This window comes from Ascaphus truei, unplaced genomic scaffold (assembly GCF_040206685.1).
Source record: "Ascaphus truei isolate aAscTru1 unplaced genomic scaffold, aAscTru1.hap1 HAP1_SCAFFOLD_683, whole genome shotgun sequence".
NCBI classification, from domain to species: domain Eukaryota; kingdom Metazoa; phylum Chordata; class Amphibia; order Anura; family Ascaphidae; genus Ascaphus; species Ascaphus truei.
In genome coordinates, this window is record NW_027457016.1 from 113,859 (window position 1) to 126,499 (window position 12,641).

The 12,641-nt window shown below is 41.0% G+C and overlaps 1 protein-coding gene across 1 annotated transcript; it reads left to right on the forward strand.

Moving 5' to 3' along the window:
• The first annotated feature begins 5,282 nt into the window (after positions 1-5,282).
• Positions 5,283-9,953, forward strand: LOC142485959 (uncharacterized). The gene has a single exon (XM_075584614.1). The coding sequence runs from the start codon at positions 6,957-6,959 to the stop codon at positions 8,505-8,507; it is 1,551 nt and encodes a 516-aa protein (XP_075440729.1). The 5' UTR covers positions 5,283-6,956; the 3' UTR covers positions 8,508-9,953.
• The last annotated feature ends 2,688 nt before the right edge of the window (positions 9,954-12,641 follow it).

Consider the following 12,641-nt stretch of genomic DNA (forward strand, 5'->3'; position numbering starts at 1 on the left):
AAATATATTGACCATATTGCGACTGTTGCCCATTGTGGTCGCACGTAATGGGCAAGCATCAGGAAAGTAGTACTGTACTGTAGTATTGTAAGTACAGTATGATACAGGTAAGTATGGCACAGATTTGTTCTTTCCTAGTAGTCAGAGTATACAGTAGTTCCAGTATAGACTAGTTGGACAGTAGTAACTGCATACACAATGCCATAATGCCATAATACAGTATGCACCTACAGTACAGTAACTGCTCAATTTTTTTCTTTCCAGAGAGAGCAGCACCAGCCATCTGGTTACATAGTATTTAACAGTAGTCAGAGTATACTGTAGTTCCAGTATAGACTAGTTTGATAGTACTAACTGCCTACTGTAGTCCAATGTGGAGTAGCTGTACAGTACACAATGCCATAATACAGAATGCACCTAACTGCTCAATTTTTTTCTTTCCAGAGAAAGCAGCACCAGCCATCTACTGTAGTACTACACATCACACAATGCCATAATACAGTACGCACATAACTGCACTCATTTTTTGTTTTCTTGTCTTTTCAGGAAAAAAGGATAGACTGGGGGAGAGGGGGGGTGTTGTGTACAGTCAAGTGTACTGTCAAGTGTACAGTATATAAACAGCAGTAATGATGTACACAAAACCTCTCCTCTCTCAATGAACTACTGTACTGTACACAGAATGAGGAAGAAGATAAAGACGGAAAAAATTATATTACTATATATATATTATAAATTATATATTATTAAATAATATTATTATAAATGTGCATTATTCATGTTTATCCATGTTTTATAAATGTTTATCCAATTTCAATCTGCCAGAAGAACTTAATAAAGACTGCATTATGTATTATTCATGATTATTTTTACATTTGTATTTTTTGGTTCCTGATAAAATAAAATAAATATTTATTTACATTCCTGCTAATCATAATCATTGATAACCCCCCCTCACCCACACCTACAGTACAACAAAGAAAAAGAATGAATGACAAAACAACATGAATCAGTTAATGTTTTTTTTAACTCTCAATTCTCACAATGCTGTGCAAATCAGATTTACATTTCAAATTCGAGAAGGGATTTTCCAAAGCGTTACCGTAAACAAAGCCTCAAAGGGTTAGGGGGGGGGGGGGTTTGGTGAGTCATGCACAGTAATCGGCTAGCTCCCATCTCAAAGACGATTACACGCAGGCGCAGTGAGGTGATTGATGCTCGGCTAGGGACGGAATAAAAACACAATGACTAGCTTCAGAAAATTAATGACTCTGGAGGGGGGGGTTGGGTGAGTCATGCACAGTAATCAGCTAGCTCCCATCTCAAAGAGGATTACACGCAGGCGCAGTGAGGTGATTGGCGCTCGGCTAGGGACGATGACTAGCTTCAGAAAATTAATGACTGGGGGTGTCTGTCGATAAGAGTTTCAAAACCTTGAGCGAGCCTTGTGTGTGTGCGTTGGGGAGGGGGCTGCATGAAGGATTAGCTGTGCAGCAGTTCAAAGAAATTACATACAGTACAGTAATTTCAAAAGGCAGTTCATCATAATAATTTGATCCCTACACCCCCAAATACAGTACATAAAAAGCACACAAATCAACCATGTGCAGTCAAACGCACAGGGTCGCAGTCAAAAGCTTACAGCACAGATTGAATATCGTAATATCAAGATTGTTTTTGCAGGCTTGTGGAGAAAATGACAATTAAAAAATTATAATAATTTTTTTTTTTTTTTGGTCACTCAAGCAAGCAGTGGTGGGTGAAGTTACAGGCGCATGCGCAGTAATAAACTAGCTCCCATCCCAAAGAGGATTACATGCAGGTGCATAGAGAGGTGATGCTCTGCTAGGGACTGATTAAAAACACAATTGAAAGCTTTTTTTTATTTATTTTTTTTGTTCCTGGTAAAATAAATATTTATTTACATTCCTGCTAATCATAATCATTGACAACCCCCCCCCCCCCCCCCCCACACACACACACACACACCTACACACACCTACAGTACACCAAAGTAAAAGAATGAATGACAAAACAACATGAATCAGTTAATGGTTTTTTTAACTCTCAATTCTCACAATGCTGTGCAAATCAGATTTACATATCAAATTCGAGAAGGGATTTTCCAAAGCGTTACCGTAAACAAAGCCTCAAAGAGTTGGGGGGGGTTGGGTGAGCCATGCGCAGTAATCAGCTAGCTCCCATCTCAAAGAGGATTACACGCAGGCGCAGTGAGGTGACTGACGCTCGACTATGGACGGATTAAGAACACAATGTCAAGCTTCAGAAAATTAATGACTGGAGTTTCAAATCCTTGAGCGAGCCTTGTGTGTGTTCGTGGGGGAGGGGGCTACAGGGTACAGCTGCATGAAGTTCAAAGATAATGACATACTTTAATTTCAAAAGTCAGTTCATCATAATAATATGATCCCTACACCCCCAAATACAGTACTTAAAAAGGACACAAATCAACCATGTGCAGTCAAACGCACAGGGTCGCAGTCAAAAGCTACAGCACAGATTGAATATCGTAATACAGTATCAAGATGGTTTTTGCAGGCTTGTGGAGAAAAAAAATTAGAATATTTTTTTTTTTCTTTGACACTTACTCAAGCAAGCAGTGGTGGGCGAAGTTACAGGTGCATGCGCAGTAATCACCTGCTGTCAAGCAGGAATGTGATTGCAACCAGACACACGTTCAAAGGAATGGTGTGGGAGAGATGTACTGCATTGTAGAGAAGATAAGAAGTTGAAATACCCTGCAGTGCAGTTAATTATCCTGAGCGAGGGGAGAGCGCTGTATATGCCGAAATGTGACACTGTTACAGTACTGTACACATCTATGTGTTTCAACAATTTTCAAATGAGACATACTGTACAGTACAGCACTGCAAATGCATGTATACTTTAAAAATGCAAATTTACAATTACTGCGCGCGCACACACAGACTGTGTACTGACGTAGGTTGAACCGCGAAGGTATTAGACTTCCAAGACAACAGCTCGCAAACGCCCCCCTGAGTTTTTACACGGCATTGCAGTATTGCAGACAGCGAGAATAAAATGCTAATATCACGAGCGCTAAAATAACGCAATTCACTCCGGACAAAAAAAAAAGCACCTGACCGAGATTATCTGAGACCCGCGGATCTAGCCGATTTAGACTCAGGGCGGCCGCCACTGTACTGCAGACCGCAGGGACACTCCAGGAGATAGATGACAAATGTACTGTTACAGCTGACGTGAGACAAGATCTTGTAAGTTCTCGATGTGACATTAGAAGTAAATGATGTGCTTTTACAACTAAAAGTGCAGGCTATGCATCTATTACAAATATATCCTTGACTAATTAAATTGTTGGGTTTAATAGAACGTGTTAGTGGGCAATTTGGTGCTAGTCTGTTTCCAATATTAGATGCTTTGGTGAAAATAATATTAGGTTGGGCAGGTAGAATTTTGGCCAGATCGTTTTCCTTTTAAAGGATCGGCCAATGTTTTCGCAGAATTCTGCGTATTGCTGGTGCCATTTGATTGAATTGTGTAATAAAAGGCACTTCAGCCATTGTATTATCTGGTTTAACTTTGTATTTCAATAATTCATTTCTGTCCATTGCTTCCACTTCCAATATAGTGGCATCTAGTTTGTGTAAAGGGTATTTTTTGTCTAAGAATTTATTTCCCAATTCCTGTGCCTGGATTTTAAAGGACTCATTTGTGGAACTGTTGTGCTTCAGTCTAATAAATTGGCCCTTGGGGATGTTATTAACCCAAGTTGGATTGTGGTGACTATCAGCCCTTAAATAATTATTAGCTTGAACTTTCTTAAAAAACGTTTGAGTGTGAATAACATTTTGTGAAACAAATAGCGAAATCTAAGAATTCAATTGATTGAGGACTACTAGTGAAAATAAATGTAAGATTTAGGTTGTTACTATTCATATATGTCATAAAAGTGTCAAGTTGTTGGTCACCTTGCCAAATAAACAAAATGTCATCAATGTAGCACCAGGTTACTTGTATGTAACTGATTATGTAATATACATAACTCTGGCAAATAAATAATAATACTATTTTCCATGCTTATGACTGTGGCAATGGTCTAAGCATAGACATGTAATTATAAAGGGATTTCTTCCCCTCGGAGAAAGGTGGGAATAACCTTCGCTGCGGCAATAAGCTGGGGAAGTGTATATTTTCTTACATTTTGCACCATTATTTAGGGCAATGTTTGTTAACCAGATATAATTGCAGTGTAGCACAAAACAGGGAAAATTATGTGGCATTGTGCCGGCAACGTTTGTTCCTATTTTAGTTAATCAGCCCAGTTAGTCTAGTGTAAGCAGTATATTTACCCCTTTGTAGACGGCAGTGGTCAGATAGTCATTGGATGCCAATGGCTAGCTCACCCCTTGAGCCACTAAAGCAGGGGTGGGGAACGTCCGGCCCGCGAGCCATATAAGGCCCGCAAAATCATTTGGTCCGGCCCCTGGGAAGCAAGCCTGCAAGAACGTTTAAAAAAAAAAAGAAACTCCCCCTCTCCTGATTGGCTGCCCATGCTGTTATTCTGCCAAGATTTTTTTTTGGCCCGCCTCTTCCTAAATGGAGCAAGTGTAGGGTGCAAGCCGGGCCTCCCCTTCCCTCAGCACTGCCCCCCTCCTTTCTCTCCTCCAGTAATGCCGGGCTCTGCCCCTCTGTCCCTCCCTTTAGGCTCCACGGGCCTGCCAGTCTCATTTGCAATGGCTACCTATGCTGCTCTAGAAGCCGATCCACGGGCCCCAGGTAACCCACATGTCCCCTTACACCCCCTCCCAGGCACCTTACCCACCCCAAGGGGGGAGAGGCCTTAATTTTGTGTGTTTGCAGAGGTGGGCTTATTGTGTGTGTGTCACTGTGTGTGTGTCTGTCTCTGTCACTGTGTGTGTCTGTCACTGTGTGTGTGTATGTCTGGCACTGTCACTGTGTGTGTGTCTGGCACTGTCACTGTGTGTGTGTCACTGTCTCTGTGTGTGTCACTGTCTCTGTGTGTGTGTGTGTCACTGTCTCTATGTGTGTGTGTCTCACTGTCTCTGTGTCTCACTGTCTCTGTGTGTGTGTTGTGTGTGTGTGTGTCACGGTCACTGTGTCACTGTGTCACTGTGTTTGTGTGTCACTGTGTGTGGCAGCAGCCGCCTGAGGTGATGAAGGACCTGAGTATCACCAGGGTGGCGTGGGTAAGCAGCGCTCTGGGCGGGAGAGGGTATAAGAGGAGTGGGGCTTGGGGAATGGGGGGGAGGGGGTATAAGAGGCTTGGGGGATAGAAGAACGAGTCTGCGGAGGGAGAGACACCTCACTACCGCCTCTCCCCACACCGGGCAGCAGCTGCGGAGGAGGCCACCTGCTCCGCAGTGCCGCAGTGTAAGACGAGAGGGAGCTATGCAGGGCCCTGACAGGAGAAAGGCTGGAGGGCCCTGGGACCCCACCAGGCCTGACGCCTAATCCCAGCATCATTGGTCTCCTTGACTTCAATACATGTTGTATGGTTAACTTTTGCAGACACCCCCCCCCCCAATGATCTGTGCCCCATAAAATGACTCAGTGTGATCTAAGCTGTCAGACCGTCCCTCATGCATCTCAAATTGCCACTTCTTGCAGCTGATTGCCATTCTTGTTTAGAGAGTTTCTGAAAGTGAGTGAGAGAGTGAGTGTATGAGTGAGAGGGTCTGAGAGTGTGTGATTTCCCCCCCCCTGCTCCGATTTGTGTGTGTGTGTGTGAGAGAATACAGACACCAACCCACAGTCAGTCATAGTCACCCACCACCCAAGTGTCAGTCAGTCACCCAAGTGCCAGTCAGTCAGTCACCCAAGTGCCAGTCAGTCACCCAAGTGTCAGTCAGTCACCCAAGTGTCAGTCAGTCACACAAGTGTGTGTCAGTCAGTCACCCAAGTGTCAGTCAGTCAGTCACCCAAGTGTCAGTCAGTCAGTCACCCAAGTGTCAGTCAGTCATCCAAGTGTCAGTCAGTCACCCAAGTGTCAGTCAGTCACCCAAGTGTCAGTCAGTCACCCAAGTGTCAGTCAGTCACACAAGTGTCAGTCAGTCAGTCACCCACCCAAACCTGGAAAACCAGTTGCGAGTAGCAACATCATCAATACCAGCTAACATCACACGCCTCACCAAAGAGAAGCAGTTCCAGCCATCACATTAGGGGTGAGTTAATTAAATGTTTGACCAAATATAGCAGGCTAATTTTTAAGTTGATAATTTTGTATGGCTCGCGAATGATGTTATAAATATCCAAATGGCCCTTGGCCGAAAAAAGGTTCCCCACCCCTGCACTAAAGGGTTAATATATCACAAAGTACAGCAAAAGTTATTGAAAATAACTTTTTCTCATCTACTATTGTATAAGCTCACTTTGTAATATGTCATACCTACAGAACAGAACAATATATGAAGAACATTGATACAGGGAGAAATGTGATTTCCCTTACTGGAGTGAGGAGGAAATATTCATTGCCACTTATGAGACATAATTGTAAAATGATTCATTGGGGTGTTTCTTTGTCTTCTTTTGGGTGAATGTAAATATAACTAATATAACAATGTAACTTCAATTATATTCAGTATATTGCACAAGTAGAATTTTATAAATGTTGAACTCAATTAACATGTCTTTCTCATCCAGATGTACTTTGCAATGCAACAATGTTACATTAATAAATTTTCTCACCATAGATATATCTTCAGCACATGACTGATCTGTGAACAAGAAGCAATGTAAGAAATGTCCCAAACATCATAAATTACAGGAGGTGTTAATGGAAATATTATTTTTAAGGACTTCAACAAGGCATAAGTCTGTATGAGAATTGGAAGAAGATTACAAGAAACTCGGCTATATACATCAACAGCATTTTACTAAACCTACAGACCGCACAATACCAGACAAGACAAGGAGAGGGTTTAAAGAGCAAAGACATGAAAACCTACAGTGTGAAATACGGTAATGTTATACAACAAATAGTCCATACTGGGAAGAAATTCTATAACTGCTCTGAATGTGGAAAAAGCTTCATTAAGAAATCACATCTTGTTGCGCACCAAAGAATCCACACAGGGTTGAAGCTTTATAACTGCTGTCAATGTGGGAAAAGCTTTAGTCAGAAATCAAGTCTTGTTACACATGAAAGAGTCCATACAGGGGTGAAGCCATATAACTGCTCTGAATGTGGGAAAAGCTTCAGCAATAAATCAAATCTTGTTACACACGAAAGTGTCCACACAGGGGTGAAGCCTTACAATTGCTCAGAATGTGGGAAAAGCTTCAGTCAGAAATTGTTTCTTGTTACACACGAAAGAGTCCACACAGGGGTGAAGCCTTATAACTGCTCTGAATGTGGGAAAAGCTTCAGTCAGAAATTGTTTCTTGTTACACACGAAAGAGTCCACACAGGGGTGAAGCCTTATAACTGCTCTGAATGTGGGAAAAGCTTCAGTCAGAAATCGAATCTTGCTACACACAAAAGAGTCCACACAGGGGTGAAGCCTTATAACTGCTCTGAATGTGGGAAAAGCTTCAGTCAGAAATCGTTTCTTGTTACACACGAAAGAGTCCACACAGGGATGAAGCCTTATAACTGCTCTGAATGTGGGAAAAGCTTCAGTCAGAAATCTAATCTTGCTACACACAAAAGAGTCCACACCGGGGTGAAGTCTTATAACTGCTCTGAATGTGGGAAAAGCTTCAGTCAGAAATCGTTTCTTGTTACACACGAAAGAGTCCACACAGGGGTGAAGCCTTACAATTGCTCAGAATGTGGGAAAAGCTTCCGTCTGAAATCGGATCTTCTTGCACACAAAAGAGTCCACACAGGGGTGAAGCCTTATAACTGCTCTGAATGTGGGAAAAGCTTCAGTCACAAATCGAATCTTTTTACACACGAAAGAGTCCACACAGGGGTGAAGCCTTATAACTGCTCTGAATGTGGGAAAAGCTTCAGTCAGAAATCAAATCTTTTTACACACGAAAGAGTCCACACAGGGGTGAAGCCTTATAACTGCTCTGAATGTGGTAAAAGCTTCTGTTTGAAATCGATTCTTGTTACACATCAGAGAATCCACACTGGGGAGACACCATATAACTGCTCTGAATGTGGAAAAGGCTTTAGTCAGAAATCAAATCTTGTAACACACCAAAGAATCCACAAGGGGGGACCCTATAACTGCTCTGAATGTGGGAAAAGCTTCAGTCAGAAATCAAATCTTTTTACACACGAAAGAGTCCACACAGGGGTGAAGCCTTATAACTGCTCTGAATGTGGTAAAAGCTTCTGTCTGAAATCAATTCTTGTTACACATCAGAGAATCCACACTGGGGAGACACCCTATAACTGCTCTGAATGTGGGAAAGGCTTTAGTCAGAAATCAAATCTTGTAACACACCAAAGAATCCACACGGGGGGACCCTATAACTGCTCTGAATATGGGGAAAGCTTTAGTAAAAATCAAATATTTTCAAACACAAGATAATTCACTTAGTGTTGTCTCCCTCTTACTATTAATGTGAAAATATACAAAATACCATTACAAATACAAATTGAGGTGCATGCGCGACAACTGCGGGTATGGCAGCTTAGTTTAAAAGCTCTGCCAATACCCTGCACTAGTAAGCACTAAAACGGTAATTGAACACCCCAACCACACAAATACACTTCAGGCCTCAATCCCCGATCACATGAGCATGACCACAAGGTCGCAGAAGAGAATGACAATGCTGGACTTAAAAATATATTTCAAAAACCCTGAGATGGCGTAGGCGGGAAGAGCCACGTCACCGGCATCCAGTTATGGCTCTGAATCACGGAGGGAAAGGAGTGCATGTGTGGAGAGAGAACTAATCACAAAAAGTGATTTTTTTTAAATTACCTGAAAAAACTGTTCATCTCAAATCCCTCAATCTGAGATGAAGGGACATAACTCATATTGGAGACCATACTGATGAATTGGAAAAGAAAATGGATTCAACAAGAAAAGCGCTGCACAAAACTGAAACAAACAAAACAAAGTGAGGGAAACATAAATCAGTTCATGGAAGAGCAGAGAATGTTGAAATAAACAATTTGAATGACTCTATATTATGGTAGACAAATAGATAGCAATATATACACAAGCAAATATGGTCAGTATAATATCAAATCCTCTATTGGGATCACCGCTGGATAGTGCTGTTATGTTTCCCTCACGTTGTTCACTTACCCTTCCCTCACTATTTGTATTTGGTGTTATTTCTGCAGTTCTAGAACCAAAGATCCAAGGAATCTCCTGTACTCGTATCAATGACAGCCGCAATAATAATAAGCGCATGTGCACCATGGTTGCCATACCAACCAGGAATGCCAGCTACATCACAACAGCTGATCGGGTCTCACTGAGAAGTCAGCAACGAGGATTATGCATTACCATAATGGCTGCCCGATCCAGATTAAGGACATCTGGGACAGGAAACCGCATTAATGCATGGCTCATGTGCACCATGGTTGCCATACCAACCAGGAACGCTCCACTGCTTCAGATGTAAACAACAGCTGATTTGGTCTCATTGAGCAGCCGGCGTAGAGGATAATGTATGTTCAAGATGGCCACCCGATCGGGATTGAGGACACCTGGGACAGAAAACGTGTGGGTGTCTGGGAACCTGTAATTAGTGGCACTGGGCAGAAGGTATAAAGTCTCCCATGGGTATGGTAGCAATGTACACCCCCCCCCTCCCCGAAGAAGATCCCTCTGTGAGATTGAAATGTTGATTTATGTGTTCTTTAATACAGTTTTTTTAATATTGACTACCATGTGCTGTCTCTGCTGTGCTGTTCTTCCGGATGATAAGGTATCTTCAGTATAATTATATGGGACTAGCACCAGACCATTCCAACGACTACCGGAGTGCTGGTTTAATATATATATATATATATATATATATATATATATATGTGTATATATATACATATACAGGGTAACCAGGGAAATCCAGGTAACAAAGAGACAGCACACCGCAATATAATGAAGTAAATAAAGTGTATTAACAACACAGGGCAGCCAACGTTTCGGTCCTCAGAATAGGACCTTCCTTTTTAGGACCGAAACGTTGACTGCCGTGTGTTGTTAATACACTTTATTTACTTCATTATATTGCGGTGTGCTGTCTCTTTATTACCTGGATTTCCCTGGTTAGCCTGTACATGTTTCTATATGGGACGAGCATCTGCCTTAATTTGAGAAACCGTGAGTGCAAACTATTTTTTCATTGACTATATATATATATAGGAACAAAGGTAGTAGCGCCAGAGTATGACTAATATAGAACCTCAATGGTGACTAAAGTGATAAAGCTAAATTGTGTGAATATACTACTGTACGTGTAACTAGATCTAAATATATATCAACATAGACAAAAATATATAACACAATAAACTTAACAAAATAAACAATGTGTAAGTGCAACAGTGTAAAAAGAAAAGTAAAGAGTCCAACCAGTCCTTGAAATTAGTCCATGAGTAAGATAAATGATTGATGCTGATATGGGGGTCTCTGGCTGCTCTCACATTGGATGGACCACATCCAAGGGTGCCTAGAATCGAGAAAAGAGAGAGAGCGCACGCCCCATAGCATAAAGCTGTGTATTTAATATTAAAAGGGAAGGGAGGAGGGTAGGGGGGAAAGAAACGCACTCACAAGAGTAAAATGACAATAAAGCAATTTGTGATAATATCACCACCATCCGGTCTCTGTGCTGCAAAGGTCTGCAAATATAGGCTCCCTCAGGGCTGCGTGAAGAAGTCGTAGCTCACCGGAGGCCGGAGGTGTAGTTTGCCGACTCGAAATCAGTCCATGGGGTCCCAGAAATCACCTCTCCACCTTGAATGGCCGCAGTATGAATCTCGCGCTTGATGCAGCCTCGTGCACGTGCGCAACGTCGTCATGACGTAATTGCGCAATCAGAGTCCCTGACGCATTTCATCACCAGAGGGCGACTTTCTCAAAGGGCTGATAATAGAGAGAACAACGTTCCTGGATACTTATAGCCTGTTGGTTGCTTAGCAACCGTATAAACAACATATATTAACCCTTAGTGTTCTTTTTGACACTGACAGCCCCGTGTGAGGTGGGTCATGTAATACCTGGCACAAGTAGAGGATATGGATAATAAACTTGTGTATATATATATATATATATATATATATATATATATAATTATGATGGGAAGAATTAGATGCTATAAGGAAGCTATGAGTAACCTAGATAATTAATAAATGAATAAAGAATACTATATAGATTATATGTGAAAGGCTAAAATAAATTCGAGTGACTAATATTGATTATAAAAAAACCATCAATAAACATAACAGTGACTCCTAAATTTTCAGGATGAATAATAATCAAGAGATAAGGTGAAAAAAATAACTGAATTGCTTACCAGTGTTACAATATACACATATAAACCAATCAATACAGATGTACATATTAATAAACATCAACACATACAATATATAAAGATATAAAACATAATCAACACTGCTGATACAACCAGAGTGTATAAATATTACCAACAAAAGATCATACACTAATAAAATGAATTAAAAGAAATATGTATTATTTAAAGAAATATGTATTATTTAAATAAAAATAAATAGATAAAATAACAAAAAATTCAAAATATTCACCTAACAGCTAAATAATTCCAAAAACCACATATATATATACACATGCTTACATGTGTATACATGTATGTAAACAGAATGACAATCATCACAAATGAGGTAAAAACCAACCCTAAATATATAATAGTGAATGCATAAATATACACATGTACACACATAACCATAAATATTGTGATCAGAGACTAACTACATATGAATCCATATACAGGAATGGCCCCAGATTAAGTGCCATTATTCAATGAATAGTATCAAGGGGGCCCATAGGCAGGGAGAAAGAGAAAGAAAAAGCAACCAAGACAAGGACAAACAGTAACAGTGCATACAATTAACTGAATGTAGAATAATAAAAAATAAAATGATGAATAATAAAAACTGACGAAAAATATATTAAATAAATAAAAACTTGGTAATGATGAAAACATGATCTTTATGAGGGAAATCCAGGAACAGTGGCAAGGGAGGGATGGAAATGAAGGGGGGAATAGTGGGATAGGAGGGAAATAAGGGTGGAAATGGGAAAAGAAGGGGAGGAAAGGAGGGAAGAAATTGGGGGAGGAAAAGGAGGGGGGAAAGGGGAAAGGAAAAGGGAGGGAAGGGAAGGAGGGATGGGAAATGAAACTGGCAGAAAAATATTCCTCCCTACAGTACAAGAGAGCGAGGAGAGTCAAAGAAGGCAAGAGATCAAACTAGTGTACTGACATCCAGACACTCATTGAGTCCACCAGGGGTAAGAGTCCCCAACTGGTGGATCCAATAAGTTTCCTGTCGCCATAGGATCTTAAACCGATCACCCCCTAGAGCACAGGGAGAAATGTGTTCAAGGCCCATAGCTGTCATAGATTGTGTGTCCTGATTGTGTATAGATTTAAAGTGACGGCAAATACTATTAGAAATAGTTCCCTTTATAACACTTCTCCTATGCTCCTGGAAGCGGGTGCAGAGAGGTCGT